Source organism: Dromiciops gliroides, chromosome 2, assembly GCF_019393635.1.
Source record: "Dromiciops gliroides isolate mDroGli1 chromosome 2, mDroGli1.pri, whole genome shotgun sequence".
Classification (NCBI taxonomy): domain Eukaryota; kingdom Metazoa; phylum Chordata; class Mammalia; order Microbiotheria; family Microbiotheriidae; genus Dromiciops; species Dromiciops gliroides.
In genome coordinates, this window is record NC_057862.1 from 306,307,739 (window position 1) to 306,324,857 (window position 17,119).

At 36.5% G+C, this 17,119-nt stretch overlaps 1 protein-coding gene across 5 annotated transcripts in view; it reads right to left on the bottom strand.

The window, feature by feature from the left end:
* Positions 1–17,119, bottom strand: part of FAM13B (family with sequence similarity 13 member B) — a 131,822-nt gene that overhangs the window by 38,926 nt on the left and 75,777 nt on the right. For 4 of the 5 annotated variants that reach the window (XM_043981962.1, XM_043981964.1, XM_043981963.1 and 1 more), the window contains one exon: positions 2,799–2,840. In XM_043981962.1, the coding sequence (XP_043837897.1) occupies positions 2,799–2,840 (42 nt within the window). Of the gene's footprint in view, positions 1–2,798; positions 2,841–11,590; positions 11,759–17,119 lie in introns of those variants that run through there. The other variant, XM_043981965.1, reaches the window with a different exon arrangement.

Here is a 17,119-nt window from a genome sequence, read left to right on the forward strand (position 1 = left end):
GAGAGTATAAGTGAGAAAAATGTGAAATGAATGTGAAAAAAACAGAGCAGAGCCAGATTGTAAAAGGTTTTAAATAACATGAAGGAATCTATATTTTATCCTTAGAGACACTAAAGCTTCCTGAGTCACGGAATGAGTTGGTCAGACTTGTGCTTTAGGAATAGCAATTTGACAGCTCTAAGGAAGCTGTTTTAAGTAAAGGAGAGGGGGCAGCTAGGTGGCGCAGTGGATAAAGCACTGGCCTTGGATTCAGGAGGACCTGAGTTCAGATCCAGCCTCAGACACTTGACACTAGCTGTGTGACCCTGGGCAAGTCACTTAACCCTCATTGCCCCACAAAACAAAAAAACAAAACTTAACATTAAGTAAAGGAGAGTCAAGGTGGGGGTGGGGGTGGGGGAAGCAGGTTGCTGCAACAGTCTAAGAAAGAAGTGTTTAAAGAGAGATTTAGGATAGTAACCATGGGCAGTAAAAAGTGGATGGAAGTGAGAAAGGACACAGAAATAGAACTGATAAGCCTTGGCAACCTACTGGATTGGGGGAGAGGGGATAAGTGTGAAGAATCATGCATGGGTCACTCCAAGGTTATGAACCTGAGTGACAGGAAGGATGATGGTGCCAAGAATGATGGTGCCCTTGACAAAAATAAGCACAGTAGGAGGAATAGATTTGGCAGGGAAAGATAACAAATTCTATTTCAGACATACTAAAATTGAGATACCTATGGGACATCCAAATGATGATGTCCAATAAGCAGTAAAGGCTATAAGACTGCAGCTCAGGAGAGAGATGAGAACTAGATTTTGGGTTTAGGATTCTTCTGTATAGATATAACAATTAAACCTATGGGAGGTAATAAGATGACTGAGGGAAAATATAAAGAGAAGTAGGGAAATATGACACAAATGCAGAAAACTATAAACTGACAATACTACAAAAGTGAAAAGGCTATAAACTGGAAGACCAGAATAATAACCAGTATAAGATACTGCCTTAGAAGTTTTTTTTTTGGCTCTGTTACCTTTGAATTGAGGTAGCATGTGTTATAGAGAGAACACTGGAATTGGGAATCCAAAAGACCCACGTCAAAAATTCCACCTCAGATAATTAACTGTGTGACTGGTAGGCTAGGCAGTGAACTCCCAAGTATCAGTTTCCTCATCTGTTAAATGGCAATGAAAATACCCTACAACACCTATCTCTCAAGGTTTTCATAAAACTAAAATGCAATAATGTATACAAAGTGCTTTGCAAACCTAAAAGTACTACATCAGCTATTATTATCATGAAAGTATAAGGTCTTATCAGATAGATAAAGTTGTCCAAGTAAAAGACATCACAAATACCAATAACACTGTGATAGTCATCCTGATCATTCATTCCTTACTCATTCAGTTAAAGCTACAATGAACCAAGAGGATTTACCCATATCCCACAGACATCTTAAAGTAAGCTAAACTCATTACTTGTCCCCCTCTCCCACATATGCTTCCATTCTTCTTCCAATTTTCCAATTTCTGTTGAAGGCAACACCTTCCTTTCAGTGTTTTGGGTTCATAATCTTGACATTATCTATGATTCCTCACTCTCCTTCACTCTACACATCCAATCAGGTCCTGAATCTTGCTACTTGTTTCTACCTTCCCATCTCTTGAATCCAGACTCACACAGCTACCACCTTAGTTCAGCTTCGTTATTACCTCTCATCTAGATTATTCTAACACCTTCTTAATTGGTCTCCCTGCCTCAAGTTTCTCAACACTCCAGTCAAATCTACACACTGCATGCTGCCCAAACTAACTCCAGTGGTTTCCTAGTGACTCTAAGATAAAATTAAAACTCCCCTATTTGGCTTGTAAATCTCTATACAACCTGGTCCCAATCTAACTTTCCAGCCTAACTGGATATTACTCTCCCTTCCACATTCTGCAATTCAGCCAAATGATCTGTTTTTTATTGAAAACCCTCTATCTCTTTCTTCCCCCATGCCTTTTCACTGGACATCTCCATGCCTGGAATATATTCCCTCTTCATTTACAAGGAAATTCAAATACCACTTTCTGCATAAAGCCTTTCCTGGTCCTACCCAACTTAAACTATTTTATGAGTGTATTTGTTTACACATTTATTTACTTTATATTTTATTGTGTATATGTTTGTTTTTTACCCCATTATAATATAAGCTCATCACTAGGGATCCTTCCATTCATTGTTAACTGTCTACATGGTACAATGTCTACCACACAGGTATACCTGATGACTGACTGGAGTTTTCCAAGGCATGATGCTTTAGGAAAGGACCAGAGGGTAAAGGATTCAAGGGATGGATATAAATGAACTATTGATTAAGACTGTGATCGAAAGAAAGGCAAGCCAAAGCAAAGGTGTCAGACTAGGAAAATGGGGGAGCTAGAAAAACTGCAGCTCAAAATGAGGACAAATAGCCTTAGGAACAATAAGACAAAGGAGAACTAAAAGAGTAACTGAATTGAAAAACTTTATTAAATAACTGAAAATCTTTTGTAGATAGCAAGGTACACTTCATAAATGGACAAAAATCTTATATTGGTATTATAAAATTAAGTAAAAGAAATGTTTGTCTCTATAATTTTTTAAAAATTATTATCCAGCATCATGTCATGAAATAGTCACTAGTTACTTAAGTGTTATGAAGTTCTATATAATGTTTTGATATAAAGTAAACACAATCAAGCCACTAAATGAACTGCCTTAAATTTCTAAGTAGAAAGAATGCAAATTCTTTATTTCAGTGTTAACAGCTTAAGTATGCTACTTACTCTGCAGAGGCTGGCAAGATGTTGATAGGAGATATATGAGCACTGTAAACAAAGAAAAAAATTCTCTTTTAAAAATTAAAATACTAACTCAGCATCAGTAAATTATGGCACATACATCTTTGCTAATCAGGAAAATGCATTCAATCAAGCATGTTTTCAAAAAAGTATTATAACAGTACTTTTTTCAGAATCTTATTCGCCAAGGACAGGTACCGGCAGACAGATGAGAGAGAGAAAGAGAGACAGAGACAGAGAGATATTAATAGATACAAAGATAAGATACAAAGATACTCAGATACAGACACAGACATAGACAAATGGACCTGTCCCTTAAATCTGTGAAATAAATTTACCTCAACTATACTTGCATGTAAAGCAGTTTAAGAGAAATAAGGCTTAAATGAACATCTCATAAAATACAGCACAATTATACAACCTAGATATATAAGGTAATATCATGAACAAATTAGAAGAGAATGGGGAAAAACACCTTCCATAACGATGGATAGGGAAAGAAAGCCTAATAATCAAACAAAGGAGATGATCACAGGAGATGGTGAAAATGAATGCTTCTCCCATAAAACTGAAAAGGTTTTGTACAAAATCAATGCAACAAGAACAAGAAAGAAAAGTTACTGGAAAAGGAAAACAGAAGGGGAAAAAACTTTTGCTACAATTTTTTTTAATAAAGGTCTGATCGATCTCTCTCTCTCTCTCTCTCTCTCTCTCTCTCTCTCTCTCTCTCTCTCTCTCTCTCTCTCTCTCTCTCTCTCTCAAACACACACATTCACTCTCTCTCTCTTACACACTCTCTTTCCCGCCAGACAGTCAAAGAATATGAAGAGGTAGTTCAAAGGTAGAAATCCAAGCTATCAACAACCATATAAAAAAAATGCTCCAAATTACTAATAACTAAAATACAAACTAAAACAACTCTGAGATTCTACCTCGCACATTCAATTGGCTAAGAAGCTCTTAAAAAAAAAAACCCAATATGCAATTATTGGAATGGCTATGGAAAGAAAGGCACAATAATCCACTATTAATAGCTTTATTAGTGGAAATAGCTATGGAGTGGTCATCATTCCAGAAAGCTTTAGAATTTGGCCCCAAAAGAGAGTTGGAAATTGAGCAAATGTCTATCAATTGAGGAATGGCTAAACAAGTTGTGGTATATGAATGTAATAAAATACTATTATGCTATAAGAAATGATGATGAGCAGGCAGATTTCAGAAAAACCTGGAAAGATTTAAGTGGACTGATGCTAAGTAAAGTGAGCAGAACCAGGAGAACAATGTACACAGTTAACAGCAACATTGTTCGATGATCAACTATAATAGACTTAGCTCTTCTCAGCAATAAAATGATCCAAGACAATTTCAAAAGGCAAGATGGAAAATGCTATTTACATCCAGAAAAAGAACTATGGCACATGAATGAAGATCAAAACATATTATTTTTGCTTTTTGTTTCTCGTGGCTTTTTCTTTTTGTTCTGATTATTCTTTCACAACATGACAAATGTGGAAATATATGTAACATGACTGTACATATATAACCTACATCAGGTTGCTTGCTGTCTTGGGGAAGGGGGAGGAGAGGGAAGAAAGGGAGAGAAATTTGGAACTCAAAATCTTATTAAAAATGAATGTTGGGGACAGCTAGGTGGCGCAGTAGATAGAGCACTGGCCCTGAATTCAGGAGGACCTGAGTTCAAATCCGGCCTCAGACACGTGACATTAGGGCAAGTCACTTAACTCTCATTGCCCCCACAAAAAAAAGAGTCAAAAACGATCTTTACACATAATTGGAAAAAACAAAACACTCTTTACAAAATAAATTAAATTGGTCCCAAACTGTGCTTTCTTTGTCCAATGACGCTACTACTAGGCACATTTACCCAAAAAAGATCCCCAAAAAAATTTTTTTAAGGATTCATATGGCTCTAAATCACTATTGATGAGAGAAATAGAAATTAGAACAACTCATACCTCACACCTATCAGAATGGCAAATATAAAAAAAAAAAGGAAAATGTTGGATGTTGGAGGGAATGTGGGAAAACTGGGATGCTAGTCTGTTGTTGGTGGAGTTGTGAACTGATCCAACCATTCTGGAGAGTAATTTGGAACTATGCCCAAAGAGCTATAAAACTGTGTATAGCCTTTGATCCAGCAATGCCACTGCTAGGTTTATATCCCAAAGACACCCCCCCCCCAAAAAGGAAAAAGACCTATTTGTACAAAAATATTTATAGCAGCTCTTTTTGTGGGGGCTAAGAATTAATTGGAAATCAAAGGAATGCCCATTAATTGGGGAATAGCTGAACAAGCTGTGGTATATGATTGTAATGGAATATTACTGTGCTATAAGAAAGGACAAGCAGGATGGAAAGGCCTGGAAAGACGTATATGAATTGATATATAGTGAAGTGAGGAGAAACTGGAGACTGCTGTGAACAGTGACAGCAATATTAACTACTCTCAGCAATACAATGACCCAAGATAGTCCCAAAGGACTAATTATGAAGCATACTATCTACCTCCAAAGAAAGAACTGATATTGATTGAACACAGACTGAAGCATGCTATTTTTCACTTTATTTTTTTTGTTTTTTTCTTATACAAAATTACTAATATGGTAGCATTTTACATAGTTGCACATGTATAACCGATATCTACTTACTGCCTCAGGGAGGGGGGAGGGGAGAGAGGGAAGGAAGGATAGAATTTAGAATTCAAAACTTTAAATAAAAATGTTTATTATTTTTTAAAAGTTTTTTTTAAAGATTCATATGGGGGGAAGCTAGGTGGCGCAGTGGATAAAGCACCGGCCCTGGATTCAGGAGTACCTGAGTTCAAATCCAGCCTCAGATACTTGACACTTACTAGCCGTATGACCCTGGGCAAGTCACTTAACCCCCACTACCCCACAAAAACAAAGATTCATATGTACAAAAAATTATTTATAGCAGTGCTTTTGTTATGGCAAAAAAAAAAAGAAACTAAGAGGGTATTCATTATTACAGAATGACTGAACAAGTTATAGTATGTGAGAGTAATGTAATATTGCTGTGCCATAAGAAATGACAAAAGAGGCAACTTCAGAAAAACCCTAAAGTCTTATATGAATTGATAAAGAGTGAAGAAAGCAGAAGCTGGAGAACATATTACACAGTAATAACAACACTGTAATGTCCAACCACAACTCCAAAAGACAAATGATGAAATAGTCTAATAAAGAGGTGATGGATTCAAGAAGTAGAATTACACATATTTTTGGACATAAGCAATGTAAAGGATTTATTTTGACTGCAAAGATTTGTTTAAAAAGTTTTAGTTTAGTTTCCTTTCTCTCTTTTTTGTGAGGGGGTGGGGGGTGTGGGTGGGAGAGATAAACAAGGAGGGTGGTTGAAGCCCAGGAAAACAAAAAGGCCAAAAGGAAACAAGGAGATTTCAGAATAGCTTTCAAAGTTTCATGATGAACTGATTATCTACTTAAAAGGAAAAGCATATGCAGTAAGGGATTCACGTATATTTTCTTTTCCTGTTCTACTTTGTACATGGAAATGCTCATTTTATTTGGTGTTTGTTAAGTTCAAAATGACAATAAAAAAAGAAACTAAGGAAGTGGCTATCCACTGTCAAATGGATGAAAAATTATAGCATATGAATGCAATGGAATATTATTGTATTATGAAAAATGACAAAAAGTATGGGTTCAGAAAAACCTGAAGTTCTTGTATGAGCTAACTAAAGTGAAAAGAACTAGAATACAACATCAATATTATAAATAAAATAGCTCTGAAAGACTTAAGAATGCTAATTAATGCAATGAGTAATCACAACTCCAAAAGACTGATGAATCAATATTTTCCACCTCTTGATGGAGATAACATGATGGACTATAAATGCAGAATAAAACAAACTTTTCAGACATGGCTAAGAATTTTTTTGGGGGCTTGATTATATTTATTTGTTACAAGAGAGGACTTATATTTTAGAAGAGCTGTGGAGGTAAGGTATAGGATAATTATAGTGTTTCCTCCTCACAAGAAAAAAGGCTATAAATGAAATACTTAAAAACTACAAAGAAGAAAGTAGAAGCAAGTTTAGAAGGGGACATAGTCAAGCAGAGTAATGTTGATACTACCATGTTACATCTAGGAAATACTTTTTTTTTCTTTGTTTTGTTGGGGGGGGGGGAGAAGATGAGGGTTAAGTGACTTGCCCAGGGTCACACAGCTAGTAATTGTCAAGTGTCTGAGACTGGATTTGAACTCAGGTTCTCCTGAATCCAGGACTAGTGTTTTATCCACTGCACTAGGATATACTTAAGATGTATGCAACAGTTTTCACATCATATATAATCCTTTTCCTTCTTTGTTAGTGGAAAGTTCATATTTATTGATGGTTTTCTAATACACAATAATTTTAATTTAAAAAAAAAAAGAACTTATGGCCCCTAACGGTTTATGATGGCTTAAGTGTGTCTCCCCAAATGAGCAAGACCTTTTCTTTTGTAGATGGTCGGCCATTTAGCTGCAAAAAGACAGGTTTCACTACTTTTGTATGCTGTGCTTGTTTATACGAAAGACATGTATAGTGCATGTATTTATAATAAGGAAGTACAAGTACAGGTTACAAGGAACCCAGTAAAAATACATCAAGTATAGGAGTACCATTTTTTTTTCACTTTCAAAGATTTAGGTAAAATTTTAAAGCAATTATCAGTCAATGGTTTTGCAACACAATTTCAGTTTTAAAAAACTTACAACCTGAAGAAATAAATACCTAAGCCATATCAAATGTGGAAAAGAAATACCCATGCCAAATTAAGGTTAAAATTTAATCACCTGGGGCCAAGAAAGTCAAAATTCAAATTCACCTACTATTAACACTTCATAACTACAACTGTCTAGGTAAAAAACAACAACAACAACAACAATAAAAGTTAGAGAAAGTAACTAGAATAAAGCCCACTGAAATCTATTTTAGGCCCAATGACTTATTGTTTATGCTACCTAAGTTAACTCCTACTTGTCCTAATCTCTAAGATGGGCAAAACAAGCTACATTCTCTGAATGCTTTACAGTTAAAAGGTCACACTAGGAGTCAGAAGATCTGGGTCCTAGGCCCTCCCTACTCAAGTTCTAGCTTTATAAGTAGGCAAACCACTTTAACTCTGTGTCTCAGTTTCATCACCTGTTGAATAGGAATAAGAACACCTGCCCAACCTATTTGAATGCTAGGATCAAATGAAATGAGATAGATGAGGACACAGTGCTATAAATAAACCTCTTATGCATAAGTAAGGTATTGTTATGATTACTATTTCAAGATGTTATGAAATTAAAATAAAAAGTTCTCAAAGATCCTCTAATGAAATATGTCCAACAAGAATTTATTCTGATTACTAATACCACTGACTCTATGTAATAAGACAATGAAAATTTTTACATGCCCTGCTTGGACTGCAACTTACATTTGTGCTTTCTTGATACTCTCTAAAACAGAATTATAGAAATGTGCAGAATAATTGTGAAACTGACCAGCACGAGTACTGGTATTACACAAGTAAGTTTAGAAGTCGGGTGATATATTAAAAACAAAAAAACAAAAAACACTTGTAAATGTTGTACCTGATACAAGTTGATTACTTTAAATGCAGTTTCCCTCCTTCCTGCTTTCAATAGAACCCACCAGCTACAATGAATCAATCATAAACAAAGGCTAACATTTTAAACTTAACCTTAGTTTAACTGTTTTAATTTTAAGGCCAACCAAAATGTACTCTGAGGCAACCCCATTTAAAGTAATAATCATTTCCTAACTTGGTGGACAGAAATCTGGAGTAAAGAATCAAAAGACCTGGGTTCAAACCCCACCTCAGATACTTACTAGTAGTATGACCCTAAGCAAGCAACTCAATTACTGTGCCTCTCACTTTTCTCATTTGTAAAATTGGTATAACAGCAGCTACTTCATGGGGTTTTTGTAAAAATCAAATTAAAAAAATGTTATATTAAAACTGCTGGGGCAGCTAGATGGCGCAGTAGATAGAGCACCGGCCCTGGAGTCAGGAGTACCTGAGTTCAAATCCGGCCTCAGACACTTAACACTTACTAGCTGTGTGACCCTGGGCAAGTCACTTAACCCCAATTGCCTCACTAAAAAAACAAAAAAACAAAAACAAAAATCAAAAAACTGCTATTTACATGTGAGCTTTATTATTGGAGCAGAGCAATTCAAAAACAGTCTTATCTGCACAGCTGAAATAATATGGATCATATGAAAATCAAATTAAATAAGGCATGTGAAGACACTGTATAAAATATAAATAAATAACCCTGTCATTCACATGCTGTCAATGCTGACCAGGGTGTATTTTAAAAGGAATTTAGGAAATCAAATGAACAATAAATTATTCTTCAGCCATATCGTTATTCTTGGTTCTCTCCCCCCCAAGCCAACAGCAATTCAAAAGCACTGCTTGTGAGAGCTGAGTGCAGACAGCTCACAGGTTCCTTCCAATCAGCCCAACCAAACCCACTAAAAAATCTGTCCATATTTATTAGGACTTGACTAGCCTAATTTTTTTAAGGTGTTAACCTGACAAAGGCTCATAAAAACCATCTCAATCCTCCTCCCTCCCACCTATACATACAAAAGTGAAATGAATTTGTGACCTTTAGCCCATTTCTTGTGATCTTTAGCCCATAAGCTAAATATGAGTTAAATGTTTGGTACCTTATGCAGAGACATATAGGCTATCACAGAATTCAATAGAGTTCTCAGTAATCCCAAGGCCTAAAATGAGCCTGCCATGCCATAATGCCCCAAACAAAGCTTGAACCCCAAGAGTTTCTTCTTATTCTAAGACAGCAAGATCCCTGCTGCATCTTAAAGATACCAGGCTACAGAGTACTTTTTTAACTAAAGCAACCAATTCCTAGCTCAAATAATTTTTATTTCTACACTTTATAACTGGAAGCAGTGCCTTTTAGTCACACATCCTAAAAATGAAACTGTAAATCCTCTTTCAACAGCTAAAGAAGTAGTATGTTTATTCACTTCTGAGTAAATATATTTTAGGAAGGATGCTGATTAGCTATAGAGTCTAGAAGAAAATGTACAGCAGGGATGGAAAAGGGTCCCCAAGTTTGTATTTTAAATACGCAATAATTTTTTTATCTTGTTTACTTAAATATTTGTTGATTACTAAGTTCAGAATAAAAAATAACAACAACAAAAAATTAAATCCCTCCAATTTATTTTCTTGATACTTTACTTCCTTTTAGTTGAGTTACCTTTTTCAAGATTCTCCTAGAAACTGATATTGGCCTGGAGGCTTGATATTAATATTAGGGAGCGATTCTTAGAAAGAGGTTAGAAGGACTGAAACGAGAGATTAGAATAAACTGTTGTGAGCCCAGTGAAAGATTCAAATGTATATTGTAAAATTGGGCTGTGCCACAAAAAAATAATTTTTTCAACAATTCAAAAGGAAGATTGTTACACAAAAATTTTTCAGCAATACTATTAATCAGAACATTCAGAATCAAAATAATTCTCTTTTGAAAAATTCCAAAAAAAAAAAAGTCTACTTTAAGGCTACATTCTTCTGTCCCTTTACTCTCCATTCACGGTATCATTTAATTTGCAAGTAAGAGAATATGGTAAAGGAATACCAGTTTGTTTTGATCTATAGTTAGACAAGGAGCGTTTTTTAGGCTTTACTGCCTTCTTTCCTCTAAATTATATAAAAATACAATATTACACAAAATGCTAATCAGTTGGCTTATAAGGAAACCATTAAAAAGTTTATAATAAGAAAAACTATCAGTAAAGACATTAAATATACTCAACAGCTCAAAGACCATGAAGAGTTCCTATGAAGAGGCAGATAAACAGCTCATAGGTACTTATACTCAAAGGTTACAACAAAAGGCATAAAATTGAATGTCCATGGAGAATAAATCCAAGTAGGGTTTTTGTTGGAAGGGGAGGGGATGAGATGGGATTTCATCTCTCAGGCCACATACAAACTGGACCATACATACATCATTCAACTTATTTTTGTGGTTACTGAAGGACAAAGGGCTGGTTAATTACATAAGACAAACCCAGATGATATTCTAATAAGCTATGTTGTTGTTTTTTCAGTTTAAACCAGCTTCTCAGGGTCTTACACTACACAGCAAAGCTAACAAAAATCTTCAAATATACCAAAAAGGCCTTTAAAAAAGATGTGCATTCATCAGCACAACTCTGTCTACAGCAACTACATATGGCTAAAAACAGGGCATGAATTCTGATTAGCACAGACACAGGATACATAGAATCCTAACACATTTTCAGTCAAGCTACTTATAGATTCTGCAGACAGATGCTACACACAGACTCTCAGTCCAAAAATGTTAATCATGTGTTATTTAAATCATGGCTGTATTCATTAGCCATAGTACCAAATGACAAAGCAAGAGAGCCACATACTAAATCACAAGGGACATATATTTATTTCTCTATTCTCTGGTCAAGTGTTTTGCAGCTCTGCTTAATGAATCCCTGCTTGTTGTTCTCTTCTGCTATTAATTATTTTAAAAGATCAGTTTATACAAACAATAATTTTTGAGACCATAAATAACTTTAGATTTCTTTTTTAACTACTAGAATTTACAGCTGACAGATCAAGTTATCATAAAGCCAATAGTTTCCTCAAAGAAATACATAATCATAATAAACAATACTTCCTCTATATCCAGCTATACCAAAATTATTCTGATCAACTCACCTGTGTAATAGAACCTTGCAGGCCATTCTGAATATTGTAGCTATTCCCACTGTACATTTCTGATAAAGGGACTTCATTTGAAAAATCATAAACGCAAGCTGATAAATGCTTATGAATATTACTGGGTTTGATTTCAGTGGCTTCCTTCCAAAGACTGGGTACTTCTAGACAGAGCTGTGCTAAACTCTGCAGTCTAAATAGCAGACTGCAACATGAGGTCACTACTGACAAGAAGCTACCCAATCAACACTCCAAAAATGTTCTCCCAAGTACTTTACTGCTTTTTAGGTGGAGTACAATGAGGAATTTGGGTAAGATACCACACACAATATCATATAAGTCTGATCAAATAAAAAACAAGCCAATCACTGATCTAAGGTCCTTTCAAGCTCTGTTTAGAACCATAATTTCATTCATTAATATAAAGAACATAAATGTCAAGTTGGTTTTTAACTTAAACATAGGAAACAAACAAGTAGAAAACATATATAAAAAATACAAAATGGCCATCTGTTAACAGTTCATGAAAAAAAAAATCTGGTGGGGTTTTAATGGATTGAAAATCCCAAAAATATTCTAGAAGCAGGTACATTAAGACAAGCATAGTTTCCAAAATATGGAAAGTAATAGTAACCTTGTACATTTCTCTCATAAGACAACAGCTGAATTGCTATGTTTACTTCTGAGATCTACGTTTTATGAAGGACCCCGACAAACTGAAGAGTGTCTAAAGCAGTGGTGCACAAAGAGAGGGCCACACCATGAACCCCCAAGAGTGGATGGCCAACCAATCAATCAAAGGAAGAATGGTCACAACCCACTCTCCCTGTGATAGCCAAACATGTGGCTTGTCTCCAACACAAGCACAGCTATCCTTCACCTGTTATAGCCCAACACTCTCCAACTCAACTCCTACCTAACCTTAGCTCCTTCTGAGCCATACATCAGCCCTTCAGAACAGCTATGACCTAACCCCAACAAGAACATCCACAGCAGCAGCTGCCTAAGTGCCACTGAGAAATTTCATCTGCATGCAATCAAAAAGTGTAGAGGCTTAAGGGGGCAGCTAAGTGGCACAGTGAATAAAGCAACGGCCCTGAATTCAGGAGGACCTAAGTTCAAATCCAGCCTCAGACATTTGACACTTACTAGCTGTGTGACCTTGGACAAGTCACTTAACCCTTATTGCCCTGCCCACCCCCCCAATGCATGCAAAAAGTGCAGAGGCTGGGGCAGCTAGATGGCGCAGTGGATAGAGCACCGGCCCTGGAGTCAGGAGTACCTGAGTTCAAATCCAGCCTCAGACACTTAACACTTACTAGCTGTGTGACCCTGGGCAAGTCACTTAACCCCAATTGCCTCACTTTAAAAAAAAAAAAAGGCAAAAAGTGTAGAGGCTTTTAGAGCTGTTCCTATGAGTTTGACTTAACAAATCTCTACCAATAGGCTAGATGTGATATAAGGAGTTCAGATTCAGAAGAGTAGATGGAATCTGAGGTCCCTTTTTCAACCTGTGACAAATTACAAGGGAAATCTGAACAACAGGTTCAATAATGTTACAATTTGCCTCTCATGATATCCAAGAAGCAACACAAATCTAAGAAATATGAACAGGAGACAATCCCTTAATTTCATATAGGGAATGTTACCCTTTACAAATCTGCTATAAGTCTCCTGCCCTTTAAATTTGTACCATCAACATAAAAGTACTAAGATAGAGCTGCAGTGTTCAAGATTTCCCCACAATTATGACAGGTAAATAGACAGTTGCAGTAAGTTTCAGTTTGCCCAATAGAAGACATTCTGATTCAACAGACTGAATACATATAAAGCACATGATTACGACTAGAAAAAATAAAGAAGTTCTGCTTATAAGAAATGATAATATGAACATTTTAATAACTGAAATATTAACTATAGTCCTAGTGTTATCTTCTTTTGGCTGTTGATGCAGTTATTTCTATGGAAGATAGCAAGTAGAGTGTTAGGTTAGTGTTAGTGTTAATGTTAGTCAGAAAATCGCCATTTAAATCCTGGCTCTTCTGTATACTATCTATATGACTATGGACAAATTGTTTAACTTCTCAGAACATTGTAGATGAACTCTTCTTCCTTGCCAATGATGCTGCTTCTCCATTTTTCAAACTGTAACTTCTGAGACCATACACTGGAGTACTACCTAAGCCACTCAACTCTGAACTCCCTGGAAACCTGCTTCTTCAGCCATGTTATTTTCGACCGTGCTGTTCCACAAGAACCCCTTTTTCCCCTTTTCTTCATGCCTCAGCAAAGGATATGTCAATCAACTGCCTCACTGTTTCACTTCACTGACTCAAACTCCTTCCCTGGGCCACCAGTCTCTCATAAGTTGTCTTTCCCATTTAGAATGTAAAGCTAATAAATTTATACATAAAGATAACTAGAGAAATAAGTGAAAAGAAAGCACTAGATCCCCATTCTCATTAGGCAAGTTGAAGAGCTTTCTTCCATATTAGAAATTAGGAAGGAAGAATTGGGGGTTAGGGACATTAAGAAGTGGGGAACAAATGCCTGCTTCTCAATTCTCATTGCACATTACCTCTCTCTTGTCCATCTGTCTCTTGCTATTCTCTCTTCATACCTAACCAAATATGAATCTATAATATGTCTATGAAAGTATACAAAATCTCTTAATTCCCCAGACCCAGTCATTCAATAAACATTTATTAAGCACCTACTATATGCAGGTAGGCAGCTGGGAGGTTCAGCATATGAAGCACTGGGCCTGAAGTCAGGAAGAACTGCGTTAAAATCTGGCCTTGGACTCTCACTAGCTGTATGACGCTAGGTAAGTCACTTCACCTGTTTGACTAATTGACTGGAGGATTAGTCCTTTCCAGTATCTTTATCAAGACAATCCCATACAACATCACAGTCGGACATGACTGAATGACATGTGCCAGACACATAAGAATTGTGGATACAGAGGAAGGCAAAAGGCAGTCCCAGCTCTCAAAAAAGCTCACATTCTAATGAGAGGGACAAGACGCAAACAACTATGTACAAACAAGCTATACACAAGACAAATTGGAAATAACAGAGAGAAGGCACTATAATTAAGGGGGATCAGTAAAGGCTTCCTCTAGAATATGGGGTTTTAACTGAGAATATGAAGGAAACTAAGAGGCAGAGATGAGGAAGGAAAGCATTACAAGCAAGTGAAGATGTCCATTGATAGAGTATCTTCTCTGAGGAATGGAAATGAGGCCAGTCACTGGATTGTAGGGTAAAGGGGTGGGGGTAGGAGTTTAGGTATAAGAAAACTAAATGAGTGGGACACGTTATGATGGGCTTTGAATGTCAGAGGACTTTATTTTTGATCCTGGAAGTCACAGATGGCCTCATGTGCCCAGTATGCATTCTCTACTCTTCCCTCCCCTTCACACACTCTTCCTCCCATTCCCACCTCCCATGCTTTTTACCTCTAAGCTCTAAAAATTTTACATAAAGCAGTATTACCGTGGCCAATGGTCTACTTACAATTCATGTGTCTGCCCAAACCAAAATACCACTCCTTGCCCTCCACTCCCCATATGTGTTGTCTCCCCTCTTAAATAAAATGTAAGATCCTTGAGAGCTGAAGTTTTGATATATTTTGTATTTGGATCCCAAATCCTTAGCACAGTGTTTGGCACATTGTAAGCATTGATGGGATCTTCCAGTGGTGCTATTCTCTGCCCAAACAAGAGATATCTAAACCAAGAGGAAGGCAACCCAGACAATCAGGGGAAAACAACTCTAAAGAAAGTGGAAAGTGACAAGCAGAGAAGAAAGTCAGCTTTAGATTCAAGAAAGGATTATAAAAACAGGCTCAGCACAGATGCTGCACAGGTTGAGAGCATCCTGCAGTGCCAGTAGTCTATCTACTCAGGCCATCGCACCATCTGTTTGGCCCACCCTTCCCTATACTCCACTTTTTCACCATTCAAGGATAAAACTCCTTTCTATGATTACTGCTCCCCCTCTATGTGCTATCTTCCCCAATTAAATGTAAACTCCTTGAGAGTCGGGATGCTGTTCTTTTTTTTAATCTTTGTATCGCAGGAATTTAGCACAGAGCCTAATACATATTACTCCCTTAACAAACTGATGAATTCATCGAAAGTCTAAAACTAGCAGGCAATTAAACCCACAACAAGGAAAAGATACATTTTCTCTTCACTTTAAAAAAAGAATTACCAAACCACAACTACCTATTATCTTATTCATGGTTCCAAAAACAAATTCTGAGAAGTGGAAGAGAAAGTAGAGAAATCTATGTCTAATGTTCTCATTTTAAAGAGAATTATCAAACCTCAGTTATAGTAATATGCAACATAAAATTAATCTTAGATCGCAGGATCACAGACCTAGACCTGAAAGAAACCTTAGAATTCCTCTAGTCCAACCCTATCATTTTACAGGTAAGGAAACTGAGGCCCAGAGATGCTAAGTCACTTGACCAAGGTCATCCTGGTAGTAGTAGTACATAGCAGAGCTGGAATTTGAACTCAGGTCCAACAAATCCAGCATTTGTTCCACCATCCCACACTGCATCTCAGTTTACCCATCTGCAAAATAGGATTAGACTGAACTACATTTAAAAGATATGTCCTAGAAAACAAATTTTCATTCTGTCTGCTTACTGTAACAACTTCCATTTTTAGAAATTTCCTAACTGCAATCTTTATTCTTCCTCAGCCTAGGGAACATAAATCAATATTATTTGCTATAGAATATATACATGCAATATGCATGGCTTTAAAGTTTGTAAAACACTTTATAAAAATTATTTCACTCCTTAAAATAACTCTGGGAGGTAGGTGCTATTATTATGCCCATTTTAGAGAGGGGGAAACTGAGACAAATGTTAATTCCCTTGCTATTATTAAGTTCCTGAGCTCATGTCTTATAAATAGCAGTAAATCCTTGTTAGCATCTTTGTATAACAGAAGTTTATTCACCCCTCCCCAACGTATTTACGTTCATGTTTAGAATCCCAAGTGATGAGTTATAAACACCTCCACAACACTAATGATCCTTACTTAAGGGAATAACGTAACGCCATTCTCCTGGCACTGTTCTCAAAATCCCTGAGAAGATTCATGCCCATAGTAATTGGCTAGCATCCTGTGTTATTTCCTTCCTTTCTTTTGCTTTCACCCTTAAAACAACCACGAAAGTCTCCCTCTCTTTCCCCAATAACTTCATAGGTATCCATCTGGGCTAAAAGAGTCCAAAAGTACAAAGCATCATAGATAGAACCCTCTACATCTAGTAAATCACAAAATTCATTCACATTCCCTTCAACCAGTTACTATACTCTAAAGATCTCAAAGCAAAGGCCAGAAAAGGAGAAAACAAGTAACACACCTTGATCACCACCTATCACCATCTTGGAATCCCCTAAAAAGAGAGAGCAGCTCTAACACATATCTAAGTTCAGACTTTTCTCATACAAAAAGGGAAAAGTGGATCCCAATATTCATTAAATTACTTTTGGACACATAA